The sequence below is a fragment of the Carcharhinus amblyrhynchos genome, chromosome 16, assembly GCF_965287045.1.
Source record: "Carcharhinus amblyrhynchos chromosome 16, sCarAmb.v2.hapA, whole genome shotgun sequence".
Taxonomy (NCBI): domain Eukaryota; kingdom Metazoa; phylum Chordata; class Chondrichthyes; order Carcharhiniformes; family Carcharhinidae; genus Carcharhinus; species Carcharhinus amblyrhynchos.
The window spans coordinates 45,153,131-45,177,364 of NC_137339.1; the positions used below are offsets into that span (position 1 = coordinate 45,153,131).

The following is a 24,234-nucleotide window of genomic DNA, read 5'->3' on the forward strand; positions in this document are numbered from 1 at the left end:
GTGTACCTGGACAGGTGCTGGAGCGTGGCAACTGGGAATTTTCACAGCAAATTCATTGCAGTGTTAATGCAAGTCTACTTATAACACAAATAAACAAATTTTAAAATTAAACTATCCAGTTAATAATTATGTAGGTATCTAGTCAGGAATCTCAATGTATAACATGGATCTATTACAGATCAGACGTGAGTAATATTAAAGAAAATTGATGGATTTGCATTGAAACATGAAGGATGGAATTTTGCAAGGAAACAATACTGAACGTAAACAAAGCATGGACTCTAATATAAATTAACATGCCCAGAGAGCCAAATAAAGTGTTCCAGTGTGCTAAGCCAATTTACACTGTGCTGTACATCACCTGAACACTCAGGCATTGCAGTGTAACAATTGCAGATCACTCTCTCTCCCTGCCCTCCATTTGTGAATATGAACACTTCATACGGAACAAATATTTCAACATGGGCAGGAATTTTCCAGCTGTTACCACTACCAGGATCTTCTGGTCTCACCAAATGCAACCCCCTCCTGTGAGTCCCCTGGCAACAGGGGGTGTTTAAAAAAAAAAGGAAAACCCATGGGATCATAAGATCCCTCCACTGGCTAATTGTGCTGTCATAAAACATGCCAAAGGGAGCATGGAAAATCCCATGCGTGGAACTTCAATGGTTTTCTGAAATATCACAAATATATTTTTACTACAGAGCAGTATTGGTTGAAATTCCGATTTTCATCAATTCAATTTCATGCTTTGCACTTGCAGATATCAGCACTCTTTGCTAACGGTTGGTTACGCCCAGGTCAGCTGAGTTCTAGTTGAGTATGTCAATCAGTATAAAGTGAAAAAGATGCAAGATAGTCTAAGTGAACATGTGGATTTAATATGTGTATGTTTAAACATGCAAGAGAAGGATTGTAAAAACTATATGGTCACAGAGAAAGTCACTTGACTCACTCCTGAGATGAGGGGCTCATCCTATGAAGAAATATTGGACAAGCTGAAGTTTAAAAGAATGAGAAGTGATCTTATTGAAACATATTAGATCCTGAGCAGATTTTAGAGGGTAGATACAAGGAGGATGTTTCCAATTGTAATGGAGAGTAGTAGAGTACACAGTTTATGAATAAGGTCCACTGTTTAAGATGGAGACAAGGAGACATTTTTTCTCCTTTCAAACCTGTTATTCATAACAAGTGGTGTGGTGGAACAATCAATCCAGACAGGTCCGTTAGGTTCAAGACAGTTTATCGTGAGATGCTTTCTCAATCCTACAAGAAGCTCTCCACCCAAATGTTCAAGTAATATTCAACAACAGACTTGAATTCTGCAAACTTCCCTTACACTAAGTGAGCAAGATTTGTTGTTTCTACTCAGTTTCAAACTGGAGACCTTTCATGTGTTAGGCAAACATGATAGCCAGCTCCCTCTATTTATAGGGCAATCAATCTTGTATGTTTAATGAGCTATTTCCTTAACAAGATAATTGTCATACAATGTGGTTAATTGTACATTGACAGATTCCCCTCTTTTCCTTGTCATGAAAGCTTTGAAAGAAAATACAAGATTAAAGAACACTGAATCTAAACAGAAATAAATGATATTTCCACATTTATGAATCTCGTAATGTCTTTACCAAATATACACAAACCAGTGGATTTTTTTTTCATTTCCTTATTATAGCCAAGATACCCTTTTTCTAATATATTTAGTAATTTCTTAGAGCAAGCACTTCTTTTTCTGAAACAGTCCGATAGCTGGTGACTTGTGTCAACCCATTTTTTAAAAACAGGATTCCCTTCTCTAACATTTATTTTATGCCTGCTAGGTCTAACCTTAACTCAATTACAATCTTTATTGAATGAACATTGTTCCAAAGAGACCAGTTATCAACACAGCCTTCTAAAAACAAACATTGTTTCATATTGTCCCATTTATAAAATTTCTAACGATATATTGGAGAAATAAACCCTTTAACCAATGCTTCTACAAATGCCAGTGTTTCAGTAGCAAATGAACTTTTTATGACTCTATTTTCTTGGCCTCCCAAGCCAATGAACAAAACTTCTCGTTTTTTTCCCACCAAGAATATGATAAACCCTGCTGTGGAGTACACATCTGGGAAACTGGCATGTGAAATATCACTAAAAATGACAAATCACATCACCTGGCTCACTGGGAACTTGAGCACTCAACTTTCTGAATATAACTGTTATCATCACAAAAACAGAAAACGCTGTCAAGTCTCAGCAGGTCTGACGGCACCTGTAAAGAGAAAACAAAGCTAACGTTTTGAGTCTGGATGGCTTTGAAAAAAAGGGTCATCCAGATTCAAAACTTTAGCTCTATTCTCTCTGCATAGATGCTGTCAGACTTGCTGTGACTTTACAGCATTTTCTGTTTTTGTTTCAGATTCCAGCATCCGCAATAATTTGCTTTTATAGCTTTAGTGTTTTATTTGTTCAGAATTTGGTGGCACGGTGACAGTGGCTAGCCCTGCAGCTTCACAATACCAAGGACCCGGGTTCAATTCCAGCCTTGAATGACTATGTGGAGTTTGTACATTAGCCCTGTGTCTGCAAGGGCTTCCTCCGGGGGCTCGAGTTTCCTTCCACAGTCCTATGATGTGCAGGTTAGGTGAACTGGTCACGCTAAATTACCCCTTAGTGTCCAAAGATACGTAGGTTAAGGGAATTAGCAAAGTAAATATGTGGGGTTACAGATATAGGGCCTGGGTAAGGTGCTTTGTCAGAGTGTCAGTGCAGACCTGATGGGCTGAATGGCATCCTGCACTGTAGGGATTCTATGATTCTAACTGAAGCATGTTTCATCATGGTACTTAGCTCTAACACATTATAGCCAGTGTCGGGTCTAGTCTGAGCGCACAAGCAATTCAACTGCCGAACCAAACTTATTTGTTCTGTTTCTTCCTTATGGCTGGATCCTCTTTGTGAGGATCTAACCTGAGTTAGAGGGATATGATTAACATTTTCTCGGTAAGACAGTGTCATTCCTAACTTGTTTTGCTTCATTTCCAAATCTATGTATTTAAAGCCTGACTTCCTACCTTGAATTCTTTATCTTTTTGATTATCCCTTCCTCAAACTTAACAGTCTCCTAACAGGAGATCATCAAGCTCCCGAGGTTGCATCTATGGGTCGAGATTTCAAATACCTACTTACAAATCTCCATTTTAAATTCTCAGAGCCAGATCTGCTGAACAATTGAATCCTTTAGCTTCAGTAATATTTAAAAGAAAAAAACTGATGTCTGAATTTGTGCTTTACTGATGTTTGTGGCTCAGTTAATTATGTAACACTATCTTCAAAGATCTGAAACGCGCCAAATTCATGGGCCGGAATTCTCCAGCCGTTTACACCCCACGGCCAGACAGGATGGAAAATTTGACATTCAGCCAAATATCCGTTTAATGCAGTGGGAAGGGAGAATCCTGCTAGCATGAATGGCTGGAGAATCCCGTCATGGTCTTTGGTGACTAAGGCAGAAAAAGGAGCATTTCAGCTTCCTTCAGCACTTTAATGAGAAGAAAATCTTCCAGGTTTCTCATTCTTGTCTGCTACCTAGTGATTTTTGTTGGAAGTGCACCTATGTGGATATTGAATGAAAACAGGATCAAATTTAGCTGTCTGTTATTACTCACTGTTCTGGGTCATACATGAAGAACGGTCATGAGAGTGCAGCACCCAAATACGTCCAGATACTTGTGGAATCAACCGGAGGGCTTGATACTTTCAGGAGAGAAGACAGGTGAGACACAAAAGAATACTGTCAAGAACACAAAAAAACTACTGTACCTGGCTAACACTGGTTTGTTCTGAAGGTGTCTTGGACTCATCAGTTTCTTGTACAATCCACTTGCACATGTTCACGGTCTCTGCTGTAGGGTGTCCAGCATTCGTCTTACTACTTAGAGGGCCACTAATGTCTATATTTTCTTTCTGAAACCTTGCCTTGACCTTTGAGGCATCAGCATTAGAGTTCTTCAGTTTTTCCTCCCCAGAGTGGGAATAAAGTTCTCCTTTCTGTACTTGTTGAACTAATTCTTCCACAGGAGTACTCAACATTAGTTTTTCTTCTTTGTTGCAACCATCTCTTTCCAGCACAAGATGCTGATATTTCTTTTTAAGAACAATATATTTTTCACCCTAAAAATTTTAAAAGTTAAGTGTCAATTAAAAAAATACATTATCAATATTTGCTACACGTTTTCATGCAAAACTATTCTCATGTTAAAATACCCACACAAAATTAAATGATATGCTACAAGTTAAACCCATGTCAATTTCAGCAATAAATGAGATTACATAACCCAAAAGCAACTGAAAAACAAGTGCTCTAAAAGATTCCCTTGACAAACAATCCTACAGAATGAAGGCTCGGTCAAACAGTCACCTGTGTTTTTCTTGCTTTGCACATCATGTGTATACCAGTCTGGAAGAGAGTGATGAATAAAATATAAAACATTTTGCATTTTGAAACTGGGATTGAGGTTTAAATAATAGAAAAGGCTAGAAACACATACAGGGTAGATAAACCATTATCTGAGGAGAGAAGAGACAAGAAACATTTTCAGCTAGGTTGTGACTCCCAATAGCTTTTGAAACATTTGGCTTGTCTGTCCTTTTCATGGATGCAGATTGACCTGCTGTGAATTTCGAGCATTTTGCTGCTTTTGTTTCCAATATCAGCACTGCCTGCTCTTTTCAATGGTTTAAAGTTTTGTAAATGAATGAGTAATTTACAGTTAGCATTGCTTGATCAAAATATCAAAATGGTTGAATCAGTACAATCTTGCTTCAATAAAGCTTTTAAATAGATATGCCATCAGGATTTATTATGTGATCATTGATTCACATTTGCACACTGGAAATTTCATGAAGTATCAGTAGCAGCCTATTAAAAATCAAGGTCACCATGAACTTTTTCCACTAATAATAAATCTAATATCGCCATCAGTTTCAACTATAGATCACTTTAATTCTTAGGTTTGAAAACGGAAGTCTCAAGGATTAAATATTTTATAGTTGATGACAAAATTGTGTTGCATTCTATTTGATTTGTGCTGTGAGCTGTACTGTCTGGAGTTTCAGTTTCTAGTACTGCAGTTTTTTTCTTGCCTTCCAGAGTATCAATATTTTCTCTCTTTTCCGACAAGTAAATTTCAAAATTGATCCCCCCAAAAATTCTATGAAACAACCAGAAAATGCTGTTTCATGGCTGACAGCCAAATTTAGTGGCCCCAATGCAGGCCCACGCACTAATTCTATAACTGCTGGGAGGCCTGCATCACTTTGAGGGGGGCAGGGGGGGCGCGGCCACATTAAATGCTTCTCAGGCACTTTGGTGGCTAGTGTCAGGATTTAGAACCCCTGCAGAATTCCACCCTACCCATTCCCCTCAAGAACTATTGGCCGCTGCCAACAATGCACCCATCAATGGCCTAGCATCAATGAGGGAGCTAGGCCATTTGTGAATGAGGGAAGGATGAGGGCTGCAGAGAGCAGGTCACCAGAGAGAGCTGGAGGAAAGGAGTTTTAGGTGCAAGGGTAGCTCTCAGTGCGCACGCTCTTTTTTAGATGTTAACTACTTTTGAAAACGGATACCATCATCCCCTCCCTCTTCCCAGGAGGTCACTAACACTCCCAATTGGGTTTGCTGGTCGGCCTTCAAGAGATATGGGAAACCCATGCGAGTTTGAGTGTATCCTTGAGCAACCACCAAACTGGGTGCAAGGATAATGATTTTAAAGTAGCTCTTTAATGAGCCTAATAATCCAGCAAGCGGGTCCCCACATCAGCCTATTCCTGCTGCTGACAATGGAGGTTAGGTTTCCCACCGTCTGGAATGTGATGCAAAACGTTGACTCCCTCACTATTATGTGAGCCCAACCATCACCTAGCCAGCTCTGGTGAGGTCCATTAAATCTAGCTGTGTCAACCTCCACTGCTGGAGGGGAAACCGTGTTAGGATCACAACATTATATGGCTTCAAAATAACTAAAAGCACTAAAAATCAGTAACTCCAATTTCAAAACAGTAGACTTTGAGAGAACAGCAAACTATTTTGAAGTAGTGATGAGGCCAATGTAAATACAAACGGAAAATTTTCATGAACACAAAATATGTAAAAAGCGGACTTTTTTGTAACAAGTAGTTGACTGGCCATGACAAAATAAACATATCCTATAACTGAACAACCTCCTTTTCAACTAAATAGTCGTGCACAAGAAAAAGCTAAAGAAAACAAAAGTTGCTGTTAGATTAACTACAAGACTAATGGAAAAAGAGGAGACATTTCTGGAACTAATGGTTAAAAGCTTTATGTGAAAAGTCCAAGAGCTGTCAAAGATGGAATTGGAACTTTGAAGGATGTTCAAGAACAGTTTAAAAAGACACGGAAGAAAAATTAAATCAGTACTGTGCGTCAGTGTTCAATCTTGAAAATGATACTTAGCTGTTAGAAATGAATAATTTTTAATAATAAAACTAGTATTAAATGAGGTCAGCACTTTATTTGGAAAGAATAAGGTCTTGGAAGTGGACTGAGGAACCTGGCAGGATGATATCCATTAAAGGGTACTCAAGAGAGATGAAACAGGCACGTGAAGGCCAGCCTGAATTTTTAATGGTTCACTGGTCCGTGGGATGGGTCCTCTAGACTGAAAAGCTAATGTAGTTTCTGTCTTTAAAAAAAAAAGACAAGTAACAATAGGCCCATTAGTTTATCAGTAAAAAGGAAAGATGCCAGTGAAAATTATTATATTGGTGCAATGTTTGATTACTTACATAGTGAGGGAAATCTTTGGAACATCACACAATTTCATTAAAAGGTTATGCTTTACACACTTAATTGCATTTTAAGAAATCATGCAATCGGTCAATTAAGGAAGCCAAATTGACATTTTCTACTTCGATTTCCAAAAAACTTTTGAAAAGGGTACTGCGCAAGAAACTTACCTTTAAAATTGTAGCCTCTGGTATTAGTGGTTATACATTCTGCCAGACTGAGATATGGTTGAATGGACATAGGCACAAAGTAGTTATAGCTGGATTAAGGTCTAGGTATCCCACATGGATCAGTGCTGGAACCATTTTCCTGTTTTTAGCAATGCTCTGGATATAAGAGTTGGTCCACAATCACAATTGTTATGATGTAGGAGGACGACATGTGGCCCATGTTTGCACTAGCTCTCCAAACAGGCAAGTTTAATGCCATTCCCTTGCATCCCCCCACTGCCCCCAATACCCTGCACATTGTTTCTATACAAGTACTCATCTAATGCCCTCTTGAATGCCTCTGATTGAACTTGCCTCCAGCACACTTCTAAGCAGTGCATCCCAGAGATAAACTATTCATTGTGTGAAAAAGCTTTTCCTTGCTTCTTTTGCAAATCATTTTGATTTGTGCCTTCTCATTCTTGATCCTTTTATGAGTAGGATCAGTTTCATCCTATATACTTAGGCCAGCATCCTCGTGATTTTGGACATCTCTATCAAATCTCTCCTTAGCCTCATGGATCAGTGAATCTATCCTCATAACTGAAGTTCCTCATGCCAGGACCATTCCTGTAAACGTCTTCTGCATTCTCTCCAATGAATTCACATCCTTACCAAAGTGTGGCACCCCAGAACTATACACAACATTCCAACTGAGGTCTAACTATCATCTTGTATAAATTCAGCATAACTGCCTTGTACTTGCGATCTACGCCCCTGTTGATGAAGCCCAGAATTCTATACACTTTATTAACTCCTCTCTCCACCTGTGCTGCCCCCTTCAATGATCTATGGTTCTTTGTATCTCTACATCCAGGTCCCTCTGCTCCTGCAACCCTTTAAGAATTTTACCCCTTGTTTCATAGTCTTTTCATGTTTTTCTTACTAAAATGCAACCCTTCCTCCAACCTGAAAAACCATTGACCATTACTCTCTGCTTTCTATCGGTTCAGCCAATTTTGCAATCACATTCTTCTGTCTCTCTTATTCCATGAGCTATAACTTTTCTCAAGTCTGTTGTGTGGCACTGTATTGGATGCCTTTTGAAAGTCAACGTACACCACATCGACCCTTTCACTTACCACCTCAAAAAACTCTAGCAAGTTGGCAAAATACGATTTCCCCTTTAGAAATCTATGCTGTTTCTTTCTAACCCACCCACATTTTTCTATGCGACTACGAATTCTATCCCAAGTAATTGTTTCTAGAAGCTTTTCCAGTATTGGTGTTAAACTGACTGGCCTGTAATTGCTGGAGCTATCCTTACAACTTTTTTTTTGAATAAGGGCATAACATTTGCAAGTTGCCAGTCCTCTGGCACCTCCACTGTGTCTAGAGAAGACTAGAAGATTCCAGCCATGATCTGTCAATTTGCAAATTATAGCAACCTTTGATCTGAAAGCAGTGCTAAAAGAAAATTTTGTAATTTCTTTAAAATATTTGTAGAATCTGTAATTGTTTTTAAGGATGTTTGAAAAGGACTTTTAATTTTCTTGAATAATAAGAAATACTGGTCCATCTGATCAGCCAATCTTTGACCTGGAAACAGTACCAACAGGAAGGAAATTAATGTACAAAAGCTGTGGTCAGGTACAAGGGAGAGCTGCAGACAAAGGATATCTATAGCAGGGGGAAGAACAGACAAGGCACATTTACAAGCAGTAGTGTGTGCGCGCAAGACAGTTAAACAGGACAGAAAGCTGAAGACAAGGTGGTGCTTCAGCTCTACTGGCGTTCATCAGACCATGTAATGGGATGTATTAAAAGGATCTGATAAAAAGGAGTCTCTGGGTTAGGTAAAGTTCTTATGGAGCTTACCATTTGGGTGATGTCCGTCCCTGGGGACCTCAGACGGAATACATTTACTAGTGATTGTGACCAGAGGGCCAATCTGCTTGAGTAGTAAAGAGACAGACTCTACATACCAGATGACGAATTGAGAGTGCATGTGGTGCCACTTGTCTGTGGGAAGTGACATGAGTGCACGTTGGTTGTACAAGATGCATCTTTGTTGTATCAATTAAAGTGAAATATAAATTTTTATCTCAAATATCATTTGCCTATTATTTTACATTTAAATTTATGCTGTTCCTGAATCTCCGAGTTGCTCTTGTAGCCACAGTATTTATATGGCCACTTCAATTCATTTTCTGATTAATGGTAATTCTCAGGCTGTGGGTAGTGGGGGATTCAGTGATGGTAAATGTCACAATGTCATGGGGACATATCTAGACTCTGTCGAGTTGACACTGGTCTGGTACATGCGCGGCGCAAATGTTACTTGCCATTTAGCAGTTCAGATCTACGTTGGATGTCCTCGCAGAGTAACAATTCATGGAATCAGTCAGAATTCATATAGCAGAACAACCTCAGAGACAACTCATATTACGTCAGCTCATGACCTAATATCAAAATATACAGAATGTTTCGACAACATAGGCAGTTTCAAGGGAGCTGCAACATTACCTTTGCAGGAGAATGCAAGACTGTCAACTGATCTACCAAGTACAGCATCCAATTACAATACAAATTAAAACTTCAAACTAAACAAAATGGAGAAAGACTCAATCATTAGAAGAGTATAAGAGCACGCAGACTGGTGCAACTCAATTATGCACATCAAAGGCTGAATCACTGAAAGTATGCCTTGATCTGCAGTTCCTTATTATTCAGCTCTGGAACACTCTCTACCAAACACCTGTACTAGAAAACAGTTAAATCCAAGATCTGATGGTGCAACATTGTTCTAGGAGCTTGATGTCAAGAGTGGCAACTGGTTGGTACATCTCGCAGAAAAGTCCCATGGGCTTACAATGTTTTGTAATCTATTCAAACGATACTGCTTTCAAAAACTTATTTTCGGGCTGTTAGCCAGGATCTCTTTCAAGTCTGAAATTCACAACATCAAATAAGTTTCTTCAATTCTATTTATTCCAAAGCTGAAATATGTCCTGATCCAAGTAAAATGGAGAATATATATTAAAGAGACCTAGATATTTTTGATGATCGTCCTTATTTTGAAGAGTTCACATTGCTATATTTTTCTGTCTCTATGCATTCCCAATTTTTCTGAAAAATCTTAATTGCGCAAGGGAATTTGAGGAAGTTCCTGTGATACACTTTTTCAAAGTGCTGAAACTCTCATCATCACTAGCACCGACACAGCAATTTTAAATGATCCTAGGGAGACAACTATCCTGGATATAGATGTCTTATAGAAAGGCTTGGAAGCACGCATAATTCGGAAAGACAAACCAATTGCTTGTGTGTAACACAATCAAACGGCTCCAACATCGAATGAGGAACACTTGCTTTAGTGTTTGCAATCATGCGTCTTCGTAACTAACTGGAGCTGATTTGGATAAAATTATTGACAAGTGCCCTGCCTCTTAAAAAAATGCAAGTCAGGTCACTTGGTGATTACATGGATACACTTAACAGTTCACCTAACCCAGCAAAAACAAAAAGATGTATCCTTTGAATAACGACTTAATTGACATTGAGCTTGAAGGTGTTCTCCAAATTATCTGGTATATTTTGCACACCACAGATGCCAGCAGCTACAAAGAAAAGGCAAAAGATTTAAAACTACAGAAATGTGGAAAATCATTGTAGGATGACCTGATTCAATTCAGCATGTCCAGATACATGCTAGACCTTTTTGGCCTTACTTTGATGAGTTAGGCACTTCAAGGGGAATCATTTTTAAAGGCAGATAGATCACCCGATATTTTTCAACAACTTCCTCAAACATGGGCATAGGTCAGATGAGAAGAAGACTCGCAAGTGAGATAATCTACCGGCCAGGTATGAACAATGACACTAAGGTCATCATCAATAATTGCAAGACCTATGCATAGTCAGCTCAAAGCACAATGGATTCCACATGAAATTCCTACCCATCCTTGGACTAAAATTATATCCAACATCTATGTCATGTCCATGGTGCTGACTTCATTGTCAAAAACTTTACCAATTACCCTATTATTCAACAATTGCACAATACCCTTTTATGCACACTTTTCTGGAGTGCCTAGAGATCATTATGGATAACAGTTTGTAGTTTGAGAATACATGTGAGAAGTAGAATATTGATCACACTACTTATTTGCCTCATTACTCTAAATCTAAAGGCCTAGCCAAAAAAATTATTCTCACAGTGAAATACTTTTCTCAAATATCGACAGACCAAGATCTACACATTGTAATGTTACATCCGAGCATGGCATCTTTTAAGTTCAACTGTTCCATCACTGACAAAAATCATGTTCAGCAGACCATCAAATCCCAATGTACCTCCACTTACCCATTCTATCCTCTCAGAAATTAGGCGGCAACTTTTAAAACTGCAAGAAGAGATAATCAACGAGCACAACAAAAATGCAAGTACAAAATTGCCAAGTTTAGAATTGGGACAACAAATTTCCATCTAGGATCTCAGAGAAAGTACGAGGCAATCAGCCAAGTTGACAAGGATTTGTTCAGAACCAAAGTTCTAGGAAGTAATTGCGTACAAAGGTCTAATGGTGAGACGTAACCGAGAACAATACAGAGGCATCCCAGCTATTGCATTGAAGACTAAATCCCAAATGCAACCAGAAACGACAACAAAGAATGCTAATCCCTCAGGTCACTGTGAACAATTAAATTCTGGTGGAATTCTTTGAGGAGGTGACAAAAACGGTTGACGATGGGAGAGCCGTTGATGTCATCTATATGGATTTCAGTAAGGCGTTTGACAAAGTCCCTCACGGTAGGCTGGTAGAAAAGGTTAAGGCGCATGGGATACGAGGCCAGGTAGCTAGGTGGATTGAGAACTGGCTGGGAAATAGGAGACAGAGGGTAGTTGTGGAGGGGACCTTGTCGGGCTGGAGGCCAGTGACCAGTGGTGTGCCGCAGGGCTCAGTACTGGGACCTCTCCTCTTTGTAGTCTACATAAATGACTTGGAAGAGGGCGTAGGTGGAGTGATCAGCAAGTTTGCTGATGACACCAAGATGGCAGGGTTGGCGGGTACGGAACTGGATTGTCAGGTGATACAACAGGATATAGATAGGTTGGTGCAGTGGGCAGATAGGTGGCAGATGGCATTTAATCCTGACAAATGCGAGGTGATGCATTTTGGACGGAATAATGCAGAGAGGAGCTATGTGATAAAAGGTAGGCCGATTAGGAGTATAGACATACAGAGGGACCTGGGAGTGCAGGTTCACAAATCCATGAAGGTTGCGTCACAAGTGGAGAAGGTTGTTAGGAAGGCTTATGGGATGTTAGCCTTTATAGGAAGGGGCATAGAGTATAAAAGCTGCCGTCTAATGCTTCAGTTGTACAGAACGTTGGTTAGACCGCATCTGGAGTACTGCATCCAGTTCTGGTCACCTTACTACCGGAAGGACGTGGAGTCTCTGGAAAGGGTGCAGAGGAGGTTTACCAGGATGTTGCCTGGCATGGGGGGACTGGGTTACGAGGAGAGATTGAAGAAACTGGGGCTATTCTCCTTGGAAAGACGGAGATTGAGAGGGGACATGATAGAAGTATATAAGATACTGAAGGGAATAGATAGAGTTAATAGTGAGAGACTGCTCCCTAGACTGGGTACGAACACGAGAGGTCATCATTTAAGGGTGAGGGGGGGGAGGTATAATTTGGAGGTGAGAAGAAGGTTCTTTACGCAGAGAGTTGTGGGGGTCTGGAATGCGCTACCGAGTAGGGTGGTGGAGGCAGGAACGTTGGACTCGTTTAAGATGCAGTTAGATAGGCACATGAGTGAAACGAGAATGGAGGGATATGGTAGGGGCTATTAAGTAGGGTTAAACCTCGGGAGACACCGGAAGGGCAGGCTGTATGATTAATATTTTTTGTCTTTATTCCACAGGTGGAGGTCCACCTCGTGTCAAGCGAGGGGCATGCACACGGCGGGTCGTGCGTGGGCTGCTCTTGGAAGTCCAGGAGTGGCCTAGTACTTCATGTCGGTGTGTGTGCTTGATCCTGGACCGGTAGACGGGCGCCGCAACAGCTCAGTGACTAGCACTGCTGGCTGTGCAGACACATGGATTTGGGCCTGTGTCTGTGGGAGTTTGCGCATTCTCCCTGTGGTTGCGTGGGTTTCCTCCGGGCGCTCCGGTTTCCTCCCACACCCCAAAGATGTGCTCTTAGGCTAATCGGTTTTTACCAAATTGACACTATTTCTTCCCTGAATCTGACTGAGTAGGGTCCCATTCGTAGACATGCAGGGTAGAATAGGTGTAGGGTGATGCGCGGCGCGGGCTCGTTGGGCCGAAGGGCCTGTTTCCCGTGCTGGGTTGTTCTTTGTAAGACACCCCCAGGGAAGGTTACGAGTGCAAGAAATAGGTGGATTACCTCTATCTTTTAGAGGCTTATAGATTGATCAGTTCTTTACACTTATGTGATGATGACTATTTACAATATATGTTCATGTTTAGTTATACTTGTTTGGAAGAGGAGAAAATGTCTTTCAAAGTGGGATGTTGCAACATGCCTTTCAGAGATAGTGGCGTGACATCATTAGAAGAAACTGTTTCATGTGATTCAGTCTTAGTGTCACTTTTGATTGAGCAGTGCACGTGCAAAGGAAGCTCTGTCTCTGATGCTTTCAAGCTTTCTATCTACGTATATATGTTCTCACGTGCTCAGTTTTAATATATGAACCCACAACATGTTTACCTAATCTCAAGTGATATCAGCTCCCACAAACAGCAATTTGGAAATGATTCTATTGTGACTTTTGAAAGGGAAGACACTGCTGAAGATATCGTGACCACAATTGAATAGGCAAGAGTGGAACCAAGGAAGAGCAGTCCCGCTGAACTGCACAACGGAAGAGTGGCATCGAAAGTGTGGTAAACAATTTTAAAGATTGCAGAGAAGTCAGGGACGAAAATTCACCACATTCCCACAGGATAACATCTAAGACTTTGAATAGGCCATGCAAGTGTTGTGATAGGAACAGAACCTCATCTGCAAATCATACATGCAGTTGCTGGAAAAACAGGCATGTATTTGGGAATTGAGAAAAAATAGAGGTTAGAGATGGGATGGTATCTGCAACGCATGCAGGATAGGCTGAGGAATACATTGCCAGTACTTTTAAAAGGTTGGGGGAGAGGGTGTGGTCTGGAAAGGAAGTAAAAATGTCAGGAGAGGAGTCAGGGTGGAATGGTAAGAAATCAGTAGTTTAGTGGAATGGGGGCCAAGGGAAAAGGAGGTGGGTCATAGATTAAATGACCAGGGAATGGGTTTAAAGAGAAACTTGAAAAATACAGGCATCAGAGTAGGCAGAGAGTTGATGATGGTATTTTATGGTGGGCAAGAATGTGGGGAGGGGAGGGGAAACTAAGGCAGCTGAAATGAAGTGATCAAAAAGGAATAGGCAAGGCATCCTCTAAAGAGGCACATGATTCAGTTGAAGTGCTCAGAGTAATGTTGTGTAACATGGTACACTTGCTTTTATTCAACTCTTCATTCATACTTTCTCTCTTATTCATGCTGTATGAATTGGTATACAATCAAGAAAGACAAAATACCCAGTAGCAAATCTTGAGTTTAGCAGAATACAATCAAAAATTCCAGAAGAATTATAATACACTACTTTCGCACAAAAGGGATTTTCCCCAAGCTGCTAAACTTGATAAAGATAGCTGAAATAATTAAACTAAAAATTCTGAAAACCTCAGCTAGTCTACTAGTCCTGAACAAGAACAGATGGGCTCATACCTTGGATGCCTATACATCCAAATATTTATTACAAACAACAGTTATTCAACAAGTGATTTAGTTTGTTTTATTTGAAGCTGATCAGCTGTAAGTACCAATTAACCGCACAGGTAAAATAGTTCTCTCTTTGCATTAGTCAAAATAAATAACACTTAGTGTACTATAATCTTAATGTTTGCATTTATGCTCAGTCAAATTTGGTTTGATAACTCTCCAGTGAAGCACCCTGCAATATAAATGCAAGTCATAATTGTTGTTGATGCTATAGGGTTAAAGGAACTTAGAGATAAAGAGACAAGGCAATGGAGGGATTTGAAGAGCAGGATGAGAAGTTTTAAATTATGCCATTGTTCGACCAGCTTCCAGTCTAGATCAGCAAGCACAGGGGCAATGGGTGACTAGGTCTCAGTGAGTTAATAAAAGTATAGTAGAGTTTTGCATAAGCTCACTGATGCAGATACAAAGTTGTCAAGAGGGCAACAGTGTAGTCAAATTTACAGGTAACAAAGGCATGAATCCACTGCACTGTCAAATATGCTAAGGTCAGGCAATTGAGCATAGAAGGATCAAACTTTGGTTTGCACTAGTCATTTACATACTATCAAATCAGCAATCAGAACAATATTGTAAGAGCCCTAGATCCATCATCTTCAGCCCTGTTGAAACAAACATTCTTCAACACTAATACTGGGGTCCACCTAGGTGCATAGGAAAAACAGCAAATACAGCATCTGCTGTTAATCATTAGCAAGTAGCACATTTTTTTGCAACTATGCAAAATAATGCATTTACACACATGTTTATGGATTTCTTGTACTGGTAGTGAGTAGTCAAGTCAGTTGGATGTAACAAAAAAGTAATGGATTGAGCACGAGAAGATTGCAGATGTGTGAAAGAGGGAAAAGGCACAAGTGAGATTAATATTTAAATAATGAAATCTAACCAATACTTACATCTTCCTGCTTCACCAGTGCAATCTTGTTGACAATATCTTTGAAGACATCACGATATTTAGCTATAGAAAAGTAAAACTTATTTTAGTGCCAATTACATCCGTTAAATATGTTAAATAAGATTGCATAAATCATGAAACAAGACGCTGTCTGGATATTATACAATAGACCGAAGGGGGTTATCAACATCTTATCATTTGCTTATCGCTTCTGTGTTAACTATTGTAATCTACAACTTTTCCCATAGGAATTAGCTGATCATATCTGATGCTAAACAAAATACATTTAAAAGTTATTTCACCCTAAATAATAGCTATTAAGAAGCTATTAATAATAGCTCTCTGAAATAAAAATCAGGCTAAATGTTAACTCTGATTCTCTCTCCAGAGATGCTGTCAGATCTGCTGGGTCTTTCCAGCATTCTTTTTTATTTCAGATTTCCAGCATCCGCAGTATTTTTTTTATTTCTGAATTTTTAATAAAAAGGGAAAACAGAAATACCTGAGGGTGCAGATATATAGAACCTGTCAGCCTATAAGGTGCACTTAAAGACTCGACTTTATAATTAGGGGTGCAGAGTATAAATTCAGTGAGCTGAATTTGCACAGGATATTGGTTAGGCCACAAATAGAGTTATTAAATGCAATTCTGGCACTCAATTATATAAAAAATATTAGATATAAAGATTTGAATTTTTTTATGCTCTGGAATATCATCTGAAGAAATGCTCTCAATTCTCACCCTTTTAGCTTTCCTTTTCTAATCAGCACTCTTCCATTATAAGCATGAAAACTCGCAGACAGTAACTAACTGTAATTATCTCAGTGTATAACTTGAGGCCCAGCTTTCTTGCTCACTATCCTAAAATATGCCATGACTCGCATATCTCCCTCCCAGAGTGACAACCTTGGAGCAAAGGTTTACAATCCACTCCGTATAAACAGAGAACAACCATATGTACTGATGTATTTGATTCTCACAGCTTTCATAAATGATGTGATCATGACCATTTGTATTATATGTGAATGCTATGAAAATAAATGTTAGCAGGAATGAAGTTATAAAAATAGGGACAGTGCTGGTCCTGGCACGATTCAGATGAAGACCATCCCATCTGGCCCAATACTGGTGCCAATGCCCCACAAATTCAAACGCATTCCTCCCACACCAATCCCTGAGCCACCCATTCATCTCCTTAATCCTATTTACCCTGCGCTAATTTGCACGTGGTTCAGGTAGTAATCCAGAGATAACAACCTTGTTGGTTCTGCTTTTCAAATTTGGTTCCCAGCTTTTCATACTCCCTCTGCAGATCCTTAGTTCCTATTTTGCCTATGTCGTTGGCACCCACATGAGCCACAACAACCGGATTCTCACCCTCCCACTCCAGGTTCTTCTACAGCCCAGACGAGACATGCTGGACCCGTGCACCAGGCAGCCAACACACCCTTCAGTATTCTTTATCCTTGTCACAAAGGATAGCGTCTATGCCCCTAACTACACTATCCCCAATTACCACTACATTCCTCTTCTTCTGCTTTGACCTCTTTCGGCACCACTGTACCATGGGCTGTTTGCTTGTCCACCTTGCAGCCCTTGTTCTTATCCACACTGGGAGCAGATTCAGGGGCTGAGGCTTTTGGGTCCCCCCCTCCTTCCTCCTCACACCCCCCCTCCTTCCTCTCATCCTTCCTCCCCTCAGCAACCCCCTCCTGTTCCTGACCCTCAGAGTTAGTCAGTTTAGGGGGTTTGACTTTCTCTTGTAACCCATTATCCAGGTTACACTCCCCCTCCCTGATGAGCCTCAGTGTCTGAAGCTCGAAGTTCAGTTCGTCTACTTTGAGCTGGAGCTCTTGAAGCAACCGGCACTTACTGCAGACATGGTCAGTGGGAAGTACCTTGGGGTACACCAGCTCCCACATCATACAGAAACAGCACATCACATGTCCCTCCATCTCAGTCACTTAGTGAATTCTAAACACAGTTAAGAATTTAAACTTACCTTGCCCTTTTCTCCGAAGCCCTGTGAGCCAAAGCCCTTACAGCTCACTCTGCTGCCCGCTGTCCACTGCAACCCTCCTTTCATACTTTGCGCTGTAAAAAAAATCCCTTCCCACAAAGCCCTACAGCCCACTTCCTGTTTAACTTTTAGAGCAGAAATACCGTTAAAAAAGCCCACGAAAATCTTTACAAAGGCAATCGCTTACCTTTACTCTGTAACCTTCTCTCCGCTCGCTCCAACGAACAATGAGCTTAGTCTGAATCATGCCGAGACCAGAGTCCTGGTGAATCGTATAACTAGGACTGTAGATAGGGCTTTAAACTAATTAGCCGGGGAGGGGTGTGTGTGTGTGTGTGTGTGTGTGTGTGTGTGTGTGTGTGTGTGTGTGTGTGTATGCAGGCAGGTAAAATGTTGAGGATGTCCCACTAATAAAAGGAGTAGGGGGCATGAGAGAGGTTAGTAGCGTTTCTACAAATAAGGTCCAGATAAAGGCTGGTAAAAAGACACTTTACCTGAATGCATGAAGCATTCGGAACAAAGTGAATGAGCTGATGGTGCAAAACAGCACAAATGGATATGAAATAGTGGCCATTACGGAAATGTGGTTGCAGGGCGACAGGGACTGGGAGCTGAATGTCCAGGGGTATCAGGTGTTTAGGAAGGATAGACAGGAGGAAAAAGGGGGTGAGGTAGCTCTGTTAATTAAGGATAATATCAGGACAGTAGTAAGGGAAGATATAGGCTCCAAAGAGCAAAACATGGAAGCGTTGTGGGTGGAGATAAGGAATAGTAAGGGGAGGAAGATGATGGTGGGTGTGGTCTATAGGCCCCCAAATAATAATTTTGATGTGGGGCAGGCTATAAACAAGCAAATAATTGATGCATGCAGAAACGGAACAGCGATAATTATGGGGGATTTTAATCTGCATGTTGATTGGATGACCCAAGTTGGATGTGGTGGGCTTGAGGAAGAGTTCTTGGAATGCTGTCGGGATAGTTTCCTTAAACAGTGTGTAACGGAACCTATGAGGGAGCAAGCTCTCTTAGATCTGGTGCTGTGTAATGAGGCAGGTAGAATTAGGGATCTTCTTGTGAGGGATCCTCTTGGGACGAGTGATCATAGTATGATTGAATTTCTGATGCAGATGGAGGATGAGAAAGTAGGGTCCCGAACCTGTGTCCTCTGTTTGAACAGGGGGGAATATGGTAGGATGAGAGTGGAATTGGCAAATGTAGATTGGGGGCGCAGATTGGTTGGTAGGACGGCTGAGGAACAGTGGAGGATTTTTAAGGAGATCTTTTTCAGTACTCAGCAGAAATATATTCCAATGGTAAAGAAGAACTGTAGGAGAAAGGATAACCAACCGTGGTTATCGAAGGAAATAAAGGAGAGTACTAAATTAAAAGCTGATGCGTTCAGAGTGGCTAAAAATAGTGGGCGACTAGAAGATTGGGAAAGATTTAAAAATCAACAAAGAATGACTAAGAAGGTGATAAAGAAAGGAAAGACTAAGAAACTAAACTAGCTCTAAATATAAAAAATGACAGTAAAAGTTTTTACAAACATATAAAGAGGAGGAGGCTGGCTAGAGTGAATGTTGGACCCTTGGAGGATGAGAGGGGGATTTAGCGGTGGGAGATGAGGAAACGGCTGAGGCTTTTAGGTCTTCACGGGGGAGGACACGAATAGTTTGCCGGATATTAAAGATAGAAGGATGGTAGGAGATGAGGGCCTGAATGCGATTACTGTCACTAGAGAGGTAGTGCTTGATAGACTAAAGGGACTGAAGGGGGACAAGTCCCCAGGACCGGATGGAATGAATCCCAGGGTTCTGAAAGAAATGGCAGAGGCGATAGTGGATGCCTTAGTAATTATTTATCAAAATTCACTGGACTCCGGGGAAGTGCCGGAAGATTGGAAAACGGCTAATGTTACGCCGCTGTTTAAAAAAGGCAGCAGACAAAAGGCAGGGAATTATAGGCCGGTTAGTTTAACGTCTGTAGTTGGAAAAATGCTAGAATCCGTCAAAGAAGAAATAGCAAGGCACCTAGAAAAGAATGGTTTGATCGAGCAGACACAGCACGGATTTGTTAAGGGGAAGTCGCGTTTGACGAATTTATTGGATTTCTATGAGGATGTGACTAGTGCAGTAGACAGAGGAGAACCAGTGGATGTGGTGTTTTTAGATTTCCAAAAGGCGTTTGATAAGGTGCCTCACAAAAGGTTGCTACAGAAGGTTAGGGTGCACGGAGTTGGGGGTAAAGTGTTAGCATGGATAGAGGATTGGCTGTCTAATAGGAAGCAGAGAGTTGGTATCAATGGGTGCTATTCTGGTTGGCGGTTGGTGACTAGTGGAGTGCCGCAGGGATTGGTGCTGGGGCCTCAACTGTTTACCATTTATATAGATGATCCTGAGGAGGGGGCTGAGTGTAGGGTGACAAAATTTGCTGATGACACAAAGATGAGTGGAAAAGCAAATTGCGTGGAGAGTGTGGAAAGTCTGCAGAGAGATCTGGATAGGCTGAGCGAGTGGGCGAGGACCTGGCAGATGGAGTATAAGGTTAGCAAGTGTGAGGTTATCCACTTTGACAGAAATAATAGTAGGAGGGATTATTATTTAAAAGGTGAAAAACTGCAGCATGCTACGGTGCAGAGGGATCTGGGGGTCCTTGTGCACGAGTCGCAAAAACCCAGTCTGCAGGTGCAGCAGGTGATCAAGAAGGCGAATGGAATGTTGGCCTTTATAGCAAGGGGGATAGAATATAAAAGTAGGGAAGTCTTGCTGCAACTGTACAGGGTACTGGTGAGGCCGCAGCTGGAGTACTGTGTGCAGTTTTGGTCACCGCACTTGCAGAAGGATATATTGGCCTTGGAGGGAGTGCAGAGAAGGTTCACTAGGCTGATACCAGAGATGAGGGGGTTAGCCTATGAAGAGAGACTAAATAGACTGGGTCTGTACTTGTTGGAGTTTAGAAGGCTGAGGGGAGATCTTATAGAGACGTATAAGATAATGAAGGGGATAGACAGGGTAGAGGTAGATTCTTCCCGCTTAGAAATGATAGGAGTAGAGGGCACAGCCTCAAGATAAGTGGGGGGCAGTTTAGATCAGAGTTGAGGAGGAACTTCTTCACTCAAAGGGTGGTGAATCTCTAGAATTCTCTGCCCATTGAAGTGATGGAGGCTACCTCGCTGAATATATTTAAGTCACAGGTAGATAGGTTTCTGATAGACAGGGGAATTAAGGGTTACGGGGAGAAAGCAGGAAAGTGGAATTGATCCACTTCAGATCAGCCATGATATTATTGAATGTTGGCGCAGGCTCAAAGGGCTAGATGGCCTACTCCTGCTCCTATTTCTCATGTTCTTACATAAAAAGAATATAACTGGGATTTTTCCACTTAAAGTGAGACGTTAATGAGATAACCACTCCCAAGCATAATACATTTATATACCAATGTGCAGTATTATCTGGTCCTCTACAACTTGTGTAAAGCAAGTAATCTGATGAATGCAAGTAACTTCTAAAAAGTTTGGTTAGGCCTGTGAGGGCCAGTTCCTGTGCTGTACTTTTCTTTGCTCTTTGTAAAAGTGCAGTCTTAGGCAACAATCAAGGTGTTATAACAACACCAAACCTGGTAGGTTCACAACCAAGCTGCTTCCTCACACATTCAACTGTGGCATCAAAGGTATCCCCACAAGAGGAAAGTGAGTAATGAAACAAAGTGTGAGGCCTAATGACGTATGTACAGACTGTGTAATTATTTTAAATGATGGTTTTACGAGTAAATCAGAGAACAAGTTGCCTATCTATGCTTTAGCCAGGAAATGCTGTATTGGGGATGGGCATTTTTCACTGAACTAAATCTTGGCAAGTTATCACAGTCATAAATTTATTATGGTAAACTCTATTTGCATTTCCTGTGGCAGCATGCAAGAGTTTTACACAGCAGCATGCACTCACATTTTTGCCATTTTATGGACATTTTTTTGTCTCAGATAATATCGGCATGGAAACCACTATATATGGCATAAGAAAGTGCATCGGGGGAGTTCCTGAAAATACTGAATATTTTTGAATATCTAAAGGTCGCGCATTATGAAATGGCTGCATGTTTAGCTTTTCAACAGATTTATGTACACACATAAACACAACTCAACTCATGAGCCACATTAAGGGCTTTAATTTTGTCCAGCGCTTTGAAAACTAAAGCAACTAAGCTATTATTTCAACACATCATTTCAGCAGCTGCATTCAGTTTATTAACTTTGAGAAATATGTCATATTAAATGCTGATTGTAAGCAACAGGCTGTCAGCCACAACTTCAAAACAGTGGCTCCGGCAACGTTAGTGTGAGCCAAGAATGCAGTAAATTTTTTGAAATAGATAAACAGATTGCAGCCTGTCCACCATAGATTGTAACACTACGTCAGAGCACATGAAACTCAGGCTCAGTTCCTGGTCTTGTGCTGGCTTAAGTATTTAACTGGGGCAGCAGTCAGAATCCCAAAATAGAGAAGGAATAAAAAAAAAATGAAAATCAAACTACCTTTTAAGATTACAGATTCTGAAAGAGTCGCCATTTATTAGCCAAACATATATCATGTGGCTTGAGAAATACTGCAACAATTCCAACTACACCACCTTCTCCAACACCTCCCTCTGCATACATGCTCCTCCCTCACCCCAAAATCTGCCCAGATTAACTCAAAAATAATTACTGCCATTTTAGAAACATAAAACATCCTTGGACTACCAAATAAGCATATAGTACATTGACACAATGCATGTATACAGCTTCACAACTGTTATACAAACCACAGATGCATTGATTTAGGACTATGATTTAAAAAAAAATCAATTTGAAGATTTTAATCAATACTTTCAGATTTTTCTAGGAAATCCGATCAATTTCTTCATGATGTTACACATACCTGGTCTGAGAGCTAGTGTGATGCTTATTTGCTTAATCTGACCTGGTCTTGCTCAAATACTTTGTGCTAAAGTGATTTTAGATGGTGAAGCCAAATGCTTCTAGCCATTTGTCAACTTCTGAATGAGAAACCAATTGTAACTACTGGCAAATTTCTGGCTCCACATCAAAGCTCATCATGCAATGACTGACTTTCATACTCTTCCGTTCAGTATTTGATATACATGTGCAACATGTGCCATCTGGCATTAACTATCTTGAGCGATACTACAATTTACTTTACTGAGGGCAGGGCCGGGGGGTGGGGCTAATGGCAAGCTGCAACTTGGTCAGTGTCAGGTTCTGGCAGCATTAAGAGAGGGGGAACACAAATGTGTTAAAATGATCCTTGTTTTTTTTTAGGCTATTAACATATAAACAAATGTGCTTGTACCTTTCAGATTCCTCTCAAACTGCAGCCTTAGAATCATCAAACATCCACTCCCTTTTCAATCATCAGTCATAACCTACTCTTAACTTCTTGACTTAAAGCACAATGTCAAGTTTCAGTTGCCAAAATTCCTGAGCTTGAGATTTGGGGAGGATTGTGGAAGGCAATACATTAGGTAACTACTTAGCAGAGACAAGAATTAGAAGCAGATCCTGGTTCCAACAGGTCTCCATCCCAGTTACATCATGGCGCCAAATCAAATTGGGAAGGAAGACACACCCCACGCCTCTCAGTTCCATGCTTCAATTCCTATTTCTTGGCTGTCATAAGAATTCCAGCCAACAAGTTGTGGTTGGGCCCATAACTTGAGAAACCATACAGAGAGCAGATATCAATTTTGTAAATTGTCTGAGAAATATCTCAACCATCTAAGGCAGACATGGTTTCAGAGTTGAGCACCTTATAGTGCCAAAACTTTAATCCTGTGGAATAAAATTTTTAAATCATTTCTTCAATCCATTAATAGAACACAGAACACTATAGCACAAACAGGCCTTTGGCCCACAAGTTGCGCCGATCATATCCAGGCCTATCTATAACTCTCAATCCCATTAAATCCCATATACTCATCCAGAGGTCTCTTAAAAGACCCCAGCAAGTTTGCTTCCACCACCATCGACAGCAGCCGATTCCACTCAATCACCACCCTCTGAGTGAAAAACTTACCCCTACCTCTGTACCTGCTCCCCAGCACCTTAAACCTGTGTCCTCTTGTAGCAACTATTTCAGCCCTGGGAAATAGCCTCTGAGAATCCACCCTATCTTTCCCTCTCAACATGTTATAAAACTCTATCAGGTCGCCTCTCAATCTTCGTCTCTCCAAGGAGAAGAGACCTAGCTCCCTCAACCGGCATGCCTCCCAATCCAGGCAACATCCTTGTAAATCTCCTCTGCACCCTTTCAATAGCTTCCACATCCGTCTTGTAATGAGGCGACCAGAACTGTGCACAGTACTCCAAGTGGGGTCTGACAAGGGTCTTATAAAGTTGCAGCATTACCTCCCGACTCCTAAGCTCAATCCCTCGATTAATGAAGGCTAGCACACCATACGCCTTCTTGACCACATCCTCCACCTGCGAGGCTGATTTAAGTGTCCTATGGATCTGGACC

General features: G+C 40.9%; 1 protein-coding gene across 2 annotated transcripts in view; it reads right to left on the reverse strand.

Annotated features, from left to right (window-relative positions):
• Positions 1–24,234, reverse strand: part of LOC145353684 (ankyrin repeat domain-containing protein SOWAHC-like) — an 87,282-nt gene that overhangs the window by 57,598 nt on the left and 5,450 nt on the right. Inside the window, exons 2-4 of one of the 2 annotated variants that reach the window (XM_080204456.1) lie at positions 15,700–15,761; positions 4,412–4,450; positions 3,814–4,164 (exon numbers count right to left, since the gene is read on the reverse strand). In XM_080204456.1, the coding sequence (XP_080060582.1) occupies positions 3,814–4,164; positions 4,412–4,450; positions 15,700–15,761 (452 nt within the window). The remainder of the gene's footprint in view (positions 1–3,813; positions 4,165–4,411; positions 4,451–15,699; positions 15,762–24,234) is intronic. The other variant, XM_080204457.1, reaches the window with a different exon arrangement.